Source organism: Pelmatolapia mariae, linkage group LG17 (genome assembly GCF_036321145.2).
Source record: "Pelmatolapia mariae isolate MD_Pm_ZW linkage group LG17, Pm_UMD_F_2, whole genome shotgun sequence".
NCBI lineage: Eukaryota > Metazoa > Chordata > Actinopteri > Cichliformes > Cichlidae > Pelmatolapia > Pelmatolapia mariae.
The window spans coordinates 35549189-35567617 of NC_086242.1; the positions used below are offsets into that span (position 1 = coordinate 35549189).

The 18429-nt window shown below is 40.7% G+C and overlaps 1 protein-coding gene across 2 annotated transcripts in view; it reads left to right on the forward strand.

Annotated features, from left to right (window-relative positions):
• The window catches only part of camk1da (calcium/calmodulin-dependent protein kinase 1Da), an 80639-nt gene that overhangs the window by 28505 nt on the left and 33705 nt on the right, over positions 1-18429 (forward strand). The window contains exons 1-2 of one of the 2 annotated variants that reach the window (XM_063460805.1): positions 2180-2241; positions 12527-12658. In XM_063460805.1, coding sequence (XP_063316875.1) covers positions 12576-12658 — 83 coding nt within the window. In that variant the 5' untranslated portion in view covers positions 2180-2241; positions 12527-12575. Of the gene's footprint in view, positions 1-2179; positions 2242-12526; positions 12659-18429 lie in introns of those variants that run through there. The other variant, XM_063460804.1, reaches the window with a different exon arrangement.

The following is an 18429-nucleotide window of genomic DNA, read 5'->3' on the forward strand; positions in this document are numbered from 1 at the left end:
TTCTGCTCCGCGGCTGCTGAGTGACCCCTCATCTGGGACTCTCCTCAGCTCTTTCTGGGATAGTGGCGCGGCTGCCCCTCTGTTGGTCTTCCTTGGTCTCTTGTGTTCTGGGGGCCTCTGGATGTCTGGAGTCTTGATCTCCTCCATACCTGCTTCATGCCCTGGAGGTCGGGGCAGTGGCCCCCCACACCCTCTAGCAGATCATTACATGAAGGAACCTTTTAAAAACAAGCGCGTTCATGCTCACAGGTGTACACACGGGTGATCACACACACAAATTACACCCTTTTTGGCTCCTACCTCAAAGCACACTGTGCGCTGTCGATCTCACGTGCTGCACAATAATGTTTAATATTTAGTATTTACTGTCATATTCTCATATATCATTGTGATCTTGTTTATTACTCTCGTTTTCTTCTGCTTGCTTTCTTTTTTCTTTCTCAACAGGTGATCCAGGTGATCGATATATGTATTTTTTGTCTGCTTATTCTGTTGGTTTTTGTTTTTTGCCCTTTTTCCCCGTCCCTCTTCTCAGGTTTTTTTCTTTCCCTCTTTCTTTCTCCACATTCTCTCCTCCAGTCAAGTCTGTCCCGTATTCAGCAAGTGAAAATAAAATAAACAATAAAAAGTTGAATCAAATGGACCATTACGGCAAGGCTGGGATGGTCCATTTGGTAAAGTAAATCCGTTGGGCATCTTTCTTCGCCTTTAGACAATAATTCTGATGGCAAAAGAACCAAACGGGACAGGTTTAAAAAAAAAAAAAAAAAAAAAAAAAAAAAAAAAAAAAAAAAAAAAAAAAAAATGTTGAGCATTGTTACACTGCGCTCTGCAACAGGGTAGTTTAAACGACTTGTTTGTTTTTGGCACACTCACGACATGGCTACTACACAGCAAATGGAGAAACACAATGAATATTTTGTATTTCACTTTGCTCCATTCTTAAGACCCCGAGATTCATACAAATAACACAGGAAAGCCGAATTACCACTCAGCAGGAACAGACTGTCTACCATCAAAATTGACTGTAATTAAATGAAGAGACTGTTCAGCAAACTTACAAATTCATCTGGGATCAAATCATTATCTCCCCCCTCTGTAAATATGGTTCTACAGAGTGCTAAATGGCCCCTATGGATTACCTGTTAAAGAGAACATCAAAGAGTTGCTAGCGTGATTGTAGCCTTTACTTAAGCATTATGTCCAAAGCACTGGCAGATGTCCTTATCTGATAGCTTGCAAGTTAAGAGATAGATACGTTTTTGATACGAGTTTGTTTGATCTGAAGGTTGGAGGCACCTAGTGTCAGTTAGGCATCTTCTTTTCCACGGAATCTCCATTTTGGCTTCCAGTTAATCCTGCTCTGGAGATATCAATGATGTCATAAACCGGCTGAACCAGTGAGAAAAACGGGCTAGAGCAAAACTGGCCGGAGAGTGGCAAGACTCCAGACTCCACCCCACACGGTTAGAGAAGATCTGCTCAACCCATCCTGGCTCAGAGGCTCAGAAAAACACAAAGCAGTGGTGTGCTATGACAACTGATCTGTTTTCATTAGCTGCTTGCTATAGATGCTGAGCTGAAGTAATCTCACAGGGTTCATGTGTTCCTGTGAATGTTGTCCTAATGTTTGTCCTACAGAGTGTTGGATGCATGATCCATCTGTTGGTGGTGGAGTAGAGTGAATTCTTCACACCCAAATTGACAGTGCGTTGGATTTACCCTGTCGGGGCAACTTCTTGTATCTAAGGATGGATTTTGGTCTTAATTGCACAGAAGACTGTACAGGCATTTTCTTTCAGTGCGCTCTCTGTCTCTTGTCTTCATCTTCTTCTGTCAGAGCCACAGTGAGAATACAGACTATAATTGGCACTTAATTGCTGCCGTGGCAACAGTGCTATTTAAGCCTACGTGCTCTGCAACAAAGCCATATAGCGCGCACACACAAAACACAGGGAGAAGACACATGGAAGGAGGTTCCTCAGCTCTCTTTCACTCCGAGTGTTTATGTCTTTAACATATGGTGACTAGTTAGGCTAGAGAAGTTTTGCTGAAAAAGCGTGTGCGTCTGCATGTGTCTGTTGTATTCACCTGACTTGTTTTTCTGCTTCATTTCATTTAGACAACAGTCATAATAAAATCCTCATCTATCATGCCTTACCTCCCGTTGCCATAGTGACTCAGATCAGCAGCCTTCCGCCTGTGGGTCAGAACCCCACACAAGGTCTTCTGATAAATTTGGTGAGATATTGCAATGATGAAATGTTTGCACACTGTAATGCTGAAGTTACAGTTCTTTGTCTTGTTTAAATTTAAAACATAAAAAAACTGATCAGCTAAGTTATATTGTGTAACTGTTAATGTCCAGTTTTTTTCCCTTTTGTATTGTTTATTGTATTTTTTTTATGCTCTCCTGTCTATAGTAATGGCACAAGCATATCAAAAATGAAAATATTGTTTCTGTTAGGACAGAGGAGCAAAGCAGAAAAAATGTGTCCACGTCTTTTGGGAAATTTCTGGTTGAAACTGCTTCAGGCTTCGTGAGGTCTTTTTATTCCATTATTCATGCTGAGACCTGATAGCCTGAGACAGAAGGTACACCATCACCAGTAAATGACAAATTGAACAGAGGACAACAGCAATATTAAAAAACTAAATAAATGAATAATCATCTGTGATGTAATTCCTTTGTCAATATTGTTGTAAAAAGAGTGATTTTAAATGTTCACATAAACTATCAATAGAAAAAAGTTAAATGTTGAATTAATTTCTGTTCAATTTCAAAACATATTGGGACATAAATGGTAAATGGACTGATTCTTATATAGCACTTTTTTACTCTCCCAGAGTACTCAAAGCGCTGTATACAACATGCCACATTCACCCAATCACACCCATTCTCACAAGCACTGACTCTAAACTGAGTGCTTTTCTAACTACATTCATGCACATTCACACTCTGATGGATGCATCGGAGAGCAACTTGGGGTTAGTATCTTGCCCAAGGATACTTGGCATGCAGACTGGAGGAGCCAGGGATCGAACCACCAACCTTCCGATCTCGAGGTGTAAAGTGTAAGTTAAAGACTGTACAATAATACAGAGAAAAGCCCAGCAATCAGGTGGTCCCCTATGAGCAAGCACTTGGCGACAGTGGGAAGGAAAAACTCCCTTTTAAGAGGAAGAATACTCTGGCAGAACCAAACTCAGGTTGGGACATCCATCTGGCACCAGCAGTCGAGGATGAGGCCAATACAAAGGAAGTTTCTCACTTTACGCTGACAGACACTTTACCTTTAAACTTTTCAAGCTACTGTAGCAGATATAGCAGCTGTTTAAAAAGCAAGTAGTTGGGGCCTTTGTTGTTACATGTTGTTAGAGTGTTGTTAGGCACATCATCGAATTCATCTCTGAGGGGATTTCTCCAGACTCCGGATAAAGACTTTGCTCAGTGTGGAGCACCTGGCTGCATTCACAGCCAGCATGTTTTTGTCTGAGCTCTGCAGATGCTATCTGAACTAGCTGTGAATGCAACTAAAAGCAACGCCAAGATTCTAAGAAGCAACAGAAAATAACAGAACAAGATTATTTTTGATGCTACACCCATTGCCAAAATGAACATCCGCCAAATATCTGCTAACCCTGCTGAACGTCTCTACTACCTTTCGGAATAGTTTGACTGTGTCAGAGTTTGACACATAACAAAACCTTTCACAGCAGATATATTTGCCGTTAAATAAATTTTATGCTGAAGACTTGCATTTGCATTAAGGTTTGCATGGTTTTTTGCTCCTAGGGCTGAAGGGCCGATAAGTTTAGCCTATGGTGAGTCATTACACTACTCCACCTAGAATATTAGTCAGAATTTACTACACAAAATGAACACCTAATGGGTCTTCACTCAAGTTGTGCTCAAGCTCAAAGTCAAGTAATACCTTATTGCTAATCAATGCAGTTCTGAAACAAAAGGCATTATATTCATTTGGATAGGCAAAGTATCCATGCCTGCTAGATTTATTGACCTGCCAGTCCCTTTCAGTGGAGAGCCAAAATACAGTGATATACAAACTTTCCCTTCCTTTGGATTGAAGTACTTCTGCCTAAATTAATGAAATACGACAAAACAAAGCCAACTGTCACTGTGTCAAACCCAAAGTGAGATCACATCCTGTTGTTGCACCTTCCCCATCCTCTTTCTCCTGGTTCATTGAACCTGCATAGACAGTGACAAAATCATGAGGTGGAATCCCATTCTTTTTTTTGTGAATGGCCACCAAGACAATGAGACATAATTCAAGCAGATTACTTTGTATTCAAACCACATGCAAATAATGGTGCATGCATTTTAATGCGTGTATGTGCTCTGCCCGGTGATGACGTTAGTTTCGTGCCGTATAATTGTACGGGTTCGTACTATCCTGGTGGGGACCAAAATCTGACTTTTACTATCCTGGTGGGGACTTTCTGCACCGTGGGGACCAAAATCCAGGTCCCCTCGGGGTTGAAAGCAATTTTCACACTCAAAATGCGGTTTTACTGTCAGGGTTACAATTAGGTTATGGTTAGGTTTATGGTAAGGGTTAGGGTTAGGCATTCATTTTTAATGGTTAGGGTTAGGGTAAGGGGCTAGGGAAAGCATTATGTCAATGGGATGTCCCCACGAGGATAGCAAACCAGACATGTGTGTCCTTGTCCATGCTCTGTCATTATCAGGCCTTCTGTTATGTGTGTGTGGGTATTAGTCAATTCAGAGGCAACCACTTCTGCTTTGATTAAACTGCTAATTATTGATCGGGCAAGCACCGACCTCCAGAGCTGACATTATCCTGCTCTGTGTGTGTGTGTGTGTGTGTGTGTGTGTGTGTGTGTGTGTGTGTGTGTGTGTGTGTGTGAGAGAGAGAGAGAGAGACACAGACAGACAGAGTAAGAGAGTATGAATGAGAGCTTACAGCTTCTTTCCCAGCTGCTTTTTGTTGTAACACTTCCTCTCATTCAGCTCCACTTTCAATTTCTTAGATAAATGTTTATTGAGCCTGTACTTTTCATTTTGACAAACAGGACTGCTCATATTCAGGAGCATTTCGACTTCAGATAGAAGAAGAATAAAATCTGTAAAACTGAGATTGTATTCCAGAGATACAGCATTGATATAATAATATAATGAGGGAAGAGAAGCTTTGGAGCGATGAGGACTTGAGATGAGTGCAGGCAGAGGAGATATTGTGATGAGAAGAAGTTTGTGTTTTCCCCTAATCTCCGAGGGATGTGTTGACAGTTTTCACAAATGAATTCATTGTCATTAATTATCATTAGTGACATCTTAGATTGACAGAGTTGTTGCAAGTCTGCTGTACCTTACCTTGTTGAGAATCATGCCAAATAAACCACAAAAAAAGCTGAGCTGTGTTTATCCCATCATTAGCTGTATTTATTTTATCAAATGCGGAGTTTATAACCACAATTCCAAGAAGTTAAAATGGTTTGTGAAATGTAAATAAAAAAGCATCCCAACTTTCTTGGATTTGGTGTTGTAGTTTTTTTTGGCTGGGGGTTGACAAAAACCCATTGGGTTGCAAAGTCCGGTTTTTGAAGCTTTGACTTTTTGATACTTGACCAGACTAGTAAGGATGAGATCCGACTTAAAGCCCACAAACAGTGACTAATGTTTGCACACCCGACTTTAACCAATTTACAAAAGGGACACCATGTTGTATTAAGTCTTGAAACTTGAGACCATAAACTCATCGGTGTGGGGGCAGCTGGGGGCCATTTTATATCTTTTTGGAGCCACAAAAGTCACCCCCTACTGGTGATTAGAAAGAATGCAGGTCCAAGGAATTTGCATATTGGATTTGGTTTTCAAACTCGGTAGCTACACCCATTTTTATACCCTCTGAGTAAAGAGCAGACAGTTAGTTAGAGCATGGGAAATGTTAAATGACTGAAGTTAGCAAAAAAACCCGCCAGTCCCTCTGTGACCTGTAGTGACTCTACAGGGTAACTGAAAAGAATTTGGTAAACTCAGCCTTTGCTTTGATCATGTCATCCATTTGTTTCACTGTCCCCTCCCTTTCTGTGTAAATGTCATACGTTTTCAGTGGAGCTGGGTCAGCTCACCTTCCCAGACTGACTTTCTGTGTCTATAAGTGACCAATATGGCATTACTCCCATAAACACACCAGTACAGCAAACTTTTGCAGTGGACGTGGAAGGATTTCCTCAACAAAACATTGGAAACACAATCTAGGACATCCAATTGGTTCACAAGCTATAATGAGCCAACCATTCTTCTGAACATGCTGAACATTATACCTGCAAAGCAGCTACAATGATGAGCATCACCATTGTCAGCACATTCTCTGTTTCACTCAAACCCCAACCTGGTGTTGCTGGTTCATTGTAATCTGATCAGGTTTCCCTTGTAATAATAGTTTTCTTTCTCTGTGCATTATTGTTTTCATAATAGCTGAGAGAACAGCCTTAAAGAGACTGAAACCCAGACCTAATGTTTGCCAGTGCTGTTTCAGACATTTGAAACCATCGAAATTTTCCAACCCCGCTGCGGGACCTGGAAATAGTGCCCCCAACACCAAAAAGAAAGACACCAGTGGAAATCTGAGATCTGTTTATAGCAGTTTTACTAGGTGCTTTTAGCAAAACATGGATGAATGTGATGACTGAACAACTTTAGATCAGTGTATTTTCAGCCTGACATTGACAAACACTGATGGCTCCTGTCAGTCTCCCATTTTAAATGAGACACTCTTTCACCTTGTCAGCTTGTCCTAGCAGCCCCCCCCCCCCCCTCCCACACACACACACACACACACACACATCTATCATACACTCTGTGTGTGGGTTAAGGTGCACATGTGTGCACGTGAGACAGACTGTTTCCCTGTTGGATATGTGATCTAGTGGAGAAACATACACATGCACACACCATTGCTGCCAATACATTTCCCGCTCAGTGCACTGAAGGAAGCAGGGGAGCTCGACTGACACAATTACACAAGTTCCTGCAGAAGGAAATGCAATCATTGTTGCCGCAGGTAACAGCAAACTGGGGACTACCTGCTAGTCAAGCCCTGGGATAAACAGATGTACAAACACAGCCCATCGTGTGAGCTCAGCTGCCAGATGTTGACAGGTTCCCCTTCCTCCAGTCAATGAACCCCACAGGTCCCTTAGTGTGTGTTTGAATGAATTTAGGGTTGACGAAATGTAAAGTGGACCATGCTGATTTCCTGCTGTTGTTGGTAGTGGTGTGTGTGGAACTGCATGGAACTACAGTGATGAGGTCCATTCTGCCTCCAGTCACATTTTCAGCTCTCTCTTCTGACCTTTCTCCTCACTTCAGTGCAGCTCAGCTTAATTTTGATTTTGCAAAATAATCATCAAGAACAAATACAGCATGCACATGTGTTTCTGCCTGTAAAAACAAAATGTGATCAGTCAACTCTTCACGTTAGTGTAGTAGGTTATCGGTTGCCATGAAAGTATTGATGGGTTATCAGTTTGGTTTGGTTGATCTAGAAAGTGAGAGGCATAGTAAGAATAAAGATTCGGCTTTTCTGGCTTAGCTAGAAAAGTTTGATTTAGAGAACAAATTTGCCACGGAGTGATAATAAAATGACATAGTCTGTATATGAAAGAAGGCCACAGTGTTACCCATTGTTCATGAACTACCATTTTAAAACCTTAAATTTAGGAGTCTTGTTTCTTCAAGCAAGACATGACCAGATTTGGATCACAGAGTAGGAGTTGTTAGCTAGCTAAACAACCATGCTGGATGATTTACTATTATATAAAACGGGATCCTTACTCTTGCCACTGTAGCAACTGTATCAAATGGTTTGCATTCTCAAGAAATAGGGCCGGGTTGTGATAAGGTTTATTTTTTATAATAATTTTATTTCATGATCATTTCAGTATTTAATGTAATAAATACATAAATAAAGTTATAGAACTGTAGACTACAAAACTAAAACGATGAGAAAAGAGCAGTTTTGGGTGGTAGATCTCTGTTTCCATGACATATAAGTGTCCCCTTAATGACACAATCCTCTGATTCATTGTTACTATAAAAATGTTGAATACACAAGCTTTAATGGTTGGTAGCATTAGAAAGATTATCAGTGTGAGAGAAAATTAAAGCCAACAATTATCATAGAATGGGAGCACCTGGCTTGTTTAGCTGTTCTTTAATTCACGATTGTACAATAAAAGTCCCGTATCATTTTACAACCTATAGTTTTGATACGGCTAATGCGCTCTTGTTTATCTGTGATGATGTTTTTGATATTAGCCATTATTATGGGATTATAACAAAGGAATGTTAAGTGCAGGTTAAGGCTCTTACTCAAACAAGCCTGGCAGTGTGTGAGAGTGGCCTTAACAGTGTATATATACGTGTCTCTTTGTGGTTTTATGCTGCACTGGATGTTCATTCATGTATAGCTCTCTTTGAGGGTTGTGGATGAAAGGCTCTAAGCACTTCTGACTGAATGAAGCAACAATACAAACATCACGGCCTGCTTGTTTTTGTCTGGCTTTGACGTCACCGAAACCCACAATTGCCATTATCAGTGCAAGCAGGTCTCTCTTTTGTTCACATAGTCAACTGAGAATCGGTAGCCAGACAGATCATCATTTTTTATCACTGGGGCAACCAGAGGCATGATCAGTTGTCGCAGTAAAATATGTTCGAAGCATGAGATGACAGCCAGAAAGGATGAGATAAGGGAGAGAGAGGAGGAGGAAGTACAAGTGAGAAGAAACATGATTCCCACTGAGAGGCATGAGAAAAAACACCAAGCCCCAGCGACTGCAGGAAAGATGGTGACAAACCGTTTTTCTCTGCACTCAAGTTTGTGGCTGATGGACAGCTTGTTGAATGCGCTTCGGGGAGCCCAAGGGATTTCTGTATGTTGCCACAAACATATTGATGCAGAAGGAAGCCCGTTCACAACATCCTCTTGCACTCTCAGTGATGCTTAAAACCCAGAATTACTCAGCAAAATACATATGGATTAAAAAACGGGGATGCTGTAATAACGGTTTAATGTGGTGTTTGACGGTATGAAAACAAACCCAAGGTGGAAGTAATTTTTTAGCCATTGCAAAGATGAAGAAAAAAATGCTTTTATTGTGAAAAGCCTCTTGAAAGCGCTGAGTTTTGATCCATGTTAACTTAAAAGCCCTTTAACATCAGCAAATTTGTGTAAATATTTTGTTCATTAATGCAGCCGTTTACATATTTAGTTTAGAATCCACATATATGTGTATATGTTGTCAATATAAACAATGGAAAGGTCAGAGGTCAAATGTGACATGATATTTAAAGTCTTTATATGGTACTTTCTATACATTGACAATACAAACTATACGTGGAAGAATCAGAGTTTCTAAGACATGAGTTTTCAATTTTTGACTTATAAATCATTACGTACCTCGAGGACCTTGGTGGTTATTAGGGCTGGGTATCGTCACTGATTTCTAGAATCGATTCAATTCCGATTCACAAGGTCCCAAATTGATTCGATCCACGATTCGATTAGATTCAATTTGAATCAAGGAAATTTTGCCTCAGACAGTCAGAAATATTATAATTCTGATCACTTATCAGTACATATCTATATTTTTATATCTATAAAAAGAACCCTGACACTTGTGAGACTTTATCAAAGGTGTAAGCATCACAGCAGATTCCTTTGTGTCAGTCTAACTGAGGATAAAACACAGAAAAACATGAAAGCGGTTTTCCTGGTCTGGGTTTTTATAGCAGATGACCTTAAAATATTGTGCAGTCAAAAACGAAGTGAAGCAGAGCAAAGTTACAGAGAATTGATTAGAGACACAGCTAAGCATTTTGCAATTTTGCATAATTAAAAACACAACAAAAAATAAATATAATCAAAGATTCAGTGGCACCTGTTTAATTCACCTGATTCACTTGTTTAATAGCAGGAGTGGGGCGGGTGGAGGTTTGCCTTGTGCCTCAGCAGTCATGTCAGTGGGGGGATCCGGGGGTTTCTCTGTGAATTTTACATTCCCGTGGCAGCTTGCTAGGTGCTTGCTGTCATGGTCCTGGGTGTTTCCCAGTGTTTTGTGTTTGAGTTCCATTTCCTGATTATTGGTTATTCATGGTTTTCTTCTCTTGATGTTATTTGTTGCTCTGGTTTCTAGTTTAAGTCACCATCTTCCTTGTGTTCCATGTGTCATATTCTTTCTGTCTGTCTCTGAGTATCAAGTCCACGTCTTTGTGAACTGTCTCTTGTTTCCTGTTTTATTTTGATAGTCCCAGTCCTACGTGCTGTGACTCTAGCTTTGCTTCCCCTTGTCTCGTTATGTATAATTAAGCCCAGCTGTGTCTCCCTCCTGTTTCTCATTCCCTGATTGCTCCTGTGTGTATATAAGCCCTGTGTTTTCTCCTGCTTGTTACTGGTCCTTCTGTGTTTTCTCCATACAGCTCGCCGGTCCCTTATGTTTCAGCAGTGTCCGCATCTTGGGTCCTTTATTGAATTCCACACGTCTGCTACCGCAGCCGTGACACTTGCTCAGATTTGGAGTGTAATTTTTCGCTGTAGAAAGAAGTTTCCGTGTACAGTGGACGCTAATGTTTTTGTCACTTTTTAAGGAATCAAACTCAAAGTAACGTCAGCACTTCCAAGCTTTTATCGCTGCATGGCCGTACTCTGTCCCGCACTCCATATTAACCATTGTTGATCAACACACATCTGTTGCTGCCACGGATGTCGCACACTCGTACGTCATTGTCATGAGACACTCTCACAAACAAAATCACGGTTTAGTAACGCAGCGCGCTTACAGGAAAGTAACAGTAATCTAATTACTTTTTTTGCAGTAGTAATCTCTTACTTTACTCATTACTTGAAAAAAGTAATCAGATTACAGTAAAGCATTACTTGTAATGCGTTACTGCCCATCTCTGATCATATTTACAAACAGAACGAGATCAGTCAGATTGCAACTCCCTGGGTAGGGCAAATGATATATGATATATTACTCGATAGGGTTTCTTGAAGAATTTTTTCAAGGTAAACTGTAAAACTGTGATTGCTCACCTGTCCAAGTTTGAGAAAAATACACATTGCGATCTACTCTTTCATTACTTTGTCATGAGTGCTCCTTCCTCAGTGTCAGGGCTAATTAGTAGTTAGGAATAAGTAATGAAGTCATGTTGTAAACTGCAGCAAAATAACTCAATAACAGCTTCTTTTGATACTTTGTCAAGGGCGCGAAAGGCTACACAGGGTCCTTTTTTTCATCAAGGAGGGGCTTTGAGGGGCCTTGCGGGGTTGCCGAGGCTTCATCTTACTTGGCACAAGATTTGTTTGGGCAGCATGAAAGCATTAGATGGAACGTTGCCAACAAGCCGATGTTATATAAATTTAGGGCCTTGGATGCAAAGTTTTGCTAAGGCTCGATTTCAGAAGGGTAAAAGAAGTTGTGACTAGGGATCTTGATGTGGAATTAAAAGTTCAGATAAATAGCACGGATCATAAAGTGCCTTAAGAGAGCTTATCCTCTTAAATTCAATACAGTTGCGCTTTTAGAAGATTTCATAAAGTTCGGATTTGTGTCAGCTGCAGGTAGTCAGAATGTTGGACAGTAAGAGGAGGAGGTTAGAGACGAGATAAAGACATGCATCCTTATCTCTTCTCTCCCCTTGTTTACTCTAATGCGCCGCTGAAGCTGAGGGCAGATCGACTCAGGAGTCAACACCCGGTTCAGGCAGATTAACTCGCAATAAGCTCATCTTCATTCATCACCCTGCTCGTCTTCGTGACGCACGCACACATGCACAAATGCGCACTTAGACACACACACACACACACACACACACACACACACACACACACACACACACACACACACACACACACACACACACACACACACTTGTTCAAGGACTGGAAGATGGATCTGGATTGAATCCTCCAATTGGCTAATTCCAGTTTCGTGACTATTACTGAGGATCGTCTGTGTGTATGAAATGAGACACAAAACTTTGAAATTATTTTTCGGTCGCTCTGAGCTAATAAAAAAATAAAATGCCAGTGCTCTCACGTTACACTTAGCAGATCCAATCTCATTGTAATTTTCCGCCTGTTAATATCAGACTTTACCTGCTGCACATGGAATCTTAAAGGAAAACTAGCTGAATTCACTTATTTTTAAATCTTTTTTGCTTTTTTGTAAAGTACTGTTTTTATTGGATGGACAAACAGTTTGCTCATTATTATATAAAATAAAGCAGACAGAAGATTCCAAAATGATTTCAAGTGGAAGTGCTAACTGGAGTATATTTTTGATAAACATTAAAACTTTGTCCTCAAATACGTAATCTATGTTTTTTCATGCTTATCTTTGTAAGATACATAAGAGATATTCAGATACATTTTGTCTGACACTGAAATAATTGACCTTTTTTTCAGTCTTTTATATATATTTAAATGTACAAGTCTGCTCGTGACTCACATGAGTTTGTATGTGTTCACAGAGGGGCGTTTTCAGAGGTGGTCTTGGCCCAGGAGAAGCTGACCAGCCGTATGTTTGCAGTGAAATGCATCCCTAAGAAGGCTCTGAAGGGGAAGGAGAGCAGCATCGAGAATGAGATTGCCGTGCTGAGGAAGTGAGTGCTGTGACACGAGAACACAAACATAAGTCTACTAATTCCTGGTTACCGGGGCAACTGTGCATCTCTGATGCATCATACCCCATCAAGCCCCCCCCCCCAGGTCACGATCCACAGCCTGCCTACCCTAATACAAACAATATTCAGGACGGAAACTTCTGTCTGTGTAGCAGCTGCAAAACATTAACGTCAAGAGTTAGGCTAAGAACACTGTTTGTTATACGGCGCTTCTTGTTGGTGTTTAAAGTACATGTTAGATTCAACTTTACTCTCTTACACAAAGAGCCGAACAAACACTTTTGTGCTTAAGTAACAGAATTTAGAATTTTGCTTAAAGGTCTGAATGGACAGCAAAGTCATTTAAGTAGCAAGTCTCTGCAATCAGCAGGAACATTGTCTCTGCCCAGATACTTGGGCAGTTATTTTGAAGTCATCAAATCGGTTTAAAATCACTTGAAATCTTGGTTGACTTTGCCCCAAAATAAGGTTTCAGTATTTTTATATTTTTTTCCCCATGCCAGTTATACAAACACACACAAAATGACGTGATAATGACGTTTTCTTCATGGCTCCATCCAGAGTGCTGACCCAATCAACGTCTCTCACTTATCCTACCATTATCTAGAGCTGGCAATCACTGATACAATATTATCACAATACTTCACTCACAAAATGATATTATTGTGAATTTTACATTATACTTAGTATTGCGGTAACATATATTAAATAAAGTTATTTCTACCAACCCGTCACTAAAAGACGCCATAAATGTTGACATACGGCGAAGTCAGTCTGCAATTGAGTGGGGTCAAGTTGCCAATTGCATCCAGTCTGTTTCTGATATTACAGCAATTAATTAAAATAAATCGTTGAAAAACATATATGTGTATGTGTCTGCATGGACAGAAATTTTCATTTTACTATTACCTTGCGCTCAGCAGCCTTCCTGTTCTATCATCATCATCATTTATTTATATAGCACTTTAAAAACACACCTGGTAGACCAAAGTGCTGTACAATACAAATATAAATATAATAATAGATAGCAGAAACCAGACATAGCAATAAAATTAATAAAAATGTCAGTTACCCACAGAGTTAAAAGCCAGGGAATAAAAATAGGTTTTTAATAAGGACTTAAAAACTGGCACTGATGAAGCCTGTCTAATATGGAGAGGAAGGTTATTCCAAAGCATCGGCGCTGCAACAGAGAACGCTCGGTCTCCTCTAAGTTTCAGCCGTGACTTTGGGACCGAAAGCAACAACTGCTCAGCTGACCGAAGGGAATGAGTGGGGACATGGGGCTTCAACAAGTCAGACAAATAAACAGGTGCCAGACCATTTAGAGATTTAAAAACCAATAAAAGGACTTTAAAACGGATCCTAAATTCAATTGGAAGCCAATGTAGAGAGGCCAAAATCGGAGTGATGTGGTCAGATTTCCTTCTGCCAGTTAAAAATCGTGCCGCAGCATTTTGCACTAGTTGCAAGCGTGACAAAGTTCCTTGCCCAACCCCTATTAAAAGAGAATTGCAATAATCTAAACGTGAAGTAATAAAGGCATGAATAACACTTTCCAAGTCACTCTTGGAAAGAAAGGGCTTAACCTTCGTTAAACGTCTGAGGTGATAGAATGCTGATTTTACCACCCCGTTTATGTGGTCATCAAAGGTAAGTGCAGAATCAATTTTTACTCCGAGATTTATGATCGAACTCTTTAGTTGGGAAGTCAAAGCTGCAAGATCAACATCTGGAGCGTGAAAAAAATGATTTGGGCCAAATAAGATCGCTTCTGTCTTCCGATCATTAAAATTTAAAAAGTTTTTTGCTATCCATGCTTTAACATCACTAAGGCAGTCAAGCAGAGGTTGACTTGGGAGACTATCAGAATGACTAAAAGGTAAATAAAGCTGGCAGTCATCTGCATATAGATGGAATGACACTTTATGTTTTCGGAAAATCGCGCCAAGAGGCAAAAGGTACAGTGAAAACAATAATGGCCCAAGAATAGATCCCTGTGGCACACCCCAAAGCAGAGGGGCCACAGAGGATGAAGCCAACTCCAACTTAACACAAAAGGTCCTATTTAAGAGATAGGACTTTAACCACAAAAGTGCCGAACCAGAAATTCCCACACAGTGCTGTAAGCGGGAGATCAGCAAATCGTGATCCACGGTGTCGAATGCAGCGGTCATGTCCAACAGGACCAGCACTGCATATTTACCACGGTCTGTCGCTATCAGGATGTCATTCATAACTTTTACGAGGGCTGTCTCCGTACTGTGAAATGGTTTATAGCCGGACTGAAAGATTTCCGACAATTGAGAGTCATTCAAATAGTCCATCAACTGAGTACAAACAATCCTTTCCAGAATCTTACTAAGAAAGGGAAGCTTAGAGATGGGTCTAAAATTTGACATGACTGAACTGTCTAAGCCTGGTTTCTTTATAAGAACCAGTCCATTTACTGTTGGAGTATAAAAGTGCTGTAAAACAACCAGACCATTTATTATTAGAGTAAAAAGCACTATATAAAAAACAATCCATTTACCATTTATGGGAATTAGTTATACGTGCACTGACCTCAGTGTTTAAAACTTACTGAGCATTCACTACAACAGTATATGTCAGAAAATGAGGAAAAGCACAAAAAGGAATTTGTGCTTCCCATTACAAACTGTCAAAATAATCATTTCAAATGACATGGTTCTTTCAGCTGCTCACTTATTTCCCTAAGGGGTTGCTACAGAAGATGGATCCACATGTTGATTTAATACAGATTTTATAACGGATCCCCTTCCTAAAGCAACCCTCCTCATCTGGGCTTGACACCAACACTAAGAGCATGGTGGTATGTGACCGCCTTCGGCTGGCTTTGTTTCACCGCCTGGTCTCAAATCACAGATCTTACACATTAAAGGTGAATGTTTTTAAGCACTACATCACAGAGACACCAAAGTTATCATTTCACATAATCAAAAAAGAGAAGTCTTCGTCTGTTTCACCCTACAGACAAACAAGTGATCCCACAGTTACACAGAAAAATCAAAGTGCTGCAGCAATTCCGATGTATTATGCCATTAAATGCAATAACTTTGGTAATTTGGTTTCACTGTTAACATTAGAGAAAATGCAAATTGGATCCACGAGGGAGAGAGCAGACATCCATTTAGACAAATGAGTGTAATTTCAGTGCATGTTAGAGAGCATCAGTGAGCAGATTCTGTCTCAAGCAGTCTTGTGCAGGGCAGAGACACCAATTTGGCTTTGGAGGGAAATCTGCTGGATCAGGTTATGGCAAGTTTCAGAGATTTTGGTGGCAGCAGACGGTGGAAAGAACTGTAAATCTGACCTCAAGCGCTAACAAAAGCATCATCTTGTTTCGTCAAATACTTATCTTCAGTAGCACAACTTTTCTTGCAAGCACCTCAGCGCATGCTGAAACACTTCTGTGTTCTGGGTGAGCTTAGGCAAAATATGTCATTCACAGCAGCTTCTTTGAGTCCCCCCTCTGATTTTTTCCAGAGAAAACCACATGCACCATTTTACCTGCCATCAGACAGCTCTTGTCAACAAGAAGTGAAGTCGTCACGTTCCTCCAGACTTCTTAGCGTAGATCAACCGGTAAATGAACAGCTTTGCATTGGCTCCCTCTTCACCACAACAGATCAGTTGTGGTGCATGTGCATCACAGACGACACACCAATCCATCTGTCATATTCATGTCTCACATTTCACTCTCCCCTAATTCATGAAAAAGACACTGAGATACCTAAAGTCTTCCACTTGTGACAGCAGCTTATTGCTGCCATAGAGTTGGCACTCCACCCTTTTCCAGCTGAGAACTATGGTCTCGGACTTTAAGGTGCCAATTCTCATTCTCTCTGCTTCACACACTTTGGCGAGCGGCCACGGTACGAGCTGTATGTCTGATGAAGCGAACAGAATCACATCATCTACAAACAGCAAAGATGAGATCCTGAGACCACACTTGGCTATATCTAGAAATTCTGCCCATTGAAAGTTGTGAACATGAACAGAATCAATAACAAGCCCCAGCAGAGTCCACCACCCACAGGGGAGGGGGTCCAACTTAAAGCCTTCAATATGAACCAAGCTCTCACTGGACCACATAGCCCATAGCAATGAGCCACGTACCCCATACTCCTGCTCAACAAGATCCCGCGAGGGATGTAGTCAAATGCCTTCTCCAAGCCCGTGCAGATCTGGACAAAAAGCACACATGCAATTATCTACTTAATTTTGTTTTAATCTCGTTTTTAAAAATATATTGATATATTTTAAAATATGTACAGATCTCACATCTGAAGGTGTCTTTTAACATCTGAATGAGCAATCTGGTCACCTGTCTCACTATCTTACTAACTCTGTTTTATAATCTGCTGTAAGATTCCTATATTTGCCTCTGATGCACTTCGTGCTTTTTGCAGAAGAGAGATCAATTTCTTAGTGTCTATGTGCTAAGGGTAGGGCACAATGCTTTGAAACTCACACTGCAGCAAACACAAATACACAAGCATGCAAACCTTGCTGTTTGTGACATTGCCAGAGAAAAATTAATTAATTAACGATCAAATGTTGAGTCTTTTGCACGTGTGGCAAACGTGGCTATCACATCACCGTTGCGGGGATGTCGGCATGAACGCGTGAGGAAGTGTTAATGTCGAAGAGGCCTGTGTCTGAATGACACAATCCTGTTATTTACCAAGTCTGTGTGCAGCAGTAACAGGAGATACATGCAGGAGAAATCCATGAATGAGAACAACTAACTGCCACACCAGGCATTTAATGCAAAAAGAGGGTTTTTCTGAATGCACTCCGGATCTGCTCTGCCATTACACTCAGGCTTTTCCTGTCAGCCGTTCATTATCCTTGACAGGGCACACACGCACACACACACACACACACACACACACACACACACACACACACACACACACACACACACACACACACACACACACATTACCCCTTTTCAACCAGTACTTGTATGAGCATGAGTATGAGTCACGTCTCAGCTCTGTGATTCATACCTGCTGCCGCTGCGATCATACGCTCTTTAATAGGTGTTAGATGTTTACCTGCACACCTGCTGTGTGTGCCTCTGTGTGTATATGCCTGAGTTAGGCCAGGGGGAATTACCTCTGTTTACTGTGCAAAAGATGATTAACCTGCAACCACGCACACAAAATTAGTCGTGTTTCCACTAGGCATGGCATATTAGGATAACAAACAGACAGCTACACACTGACAAACACACACACACACAAACACGCACACACACACGGAAGAAGGGAAACACCCCATCATGCTGCTGTAACCATGGAGAAATCAGCAGAGAAGCAAAAAAAATGAGCAGAAATTGTGATGGGAAAGTGTGAAGAGGTTTTGGTTGAAATAGACTGTTGGTTCGATTTTTGTGAAAAGCTTGTGCTGGCATCAGAGTAAAATAACTTTTTCTTGATTTTTACAATTACAAAATTCAAGGTACAATTGCTATTTATTTTTCTTGAGTCGTGTACACCACAGTCTTCACTGGTTGCTGCGAGTATGGATGAGGCAGAGGAAACATGGTAGCTGCCTTGCTGGGATTAGTTAGGATTGTGACATACATGCACACTGTATAAAGTTAAATATAAATTGTTTAATGCCCTATAATTCAGTGTGATTCTTGTTGGTTTAATACCTTTTCAGTAAATCTCTTCAGTAAGGTCCAACCAAACCCCCTTTGCCTTCAGATGTATTTT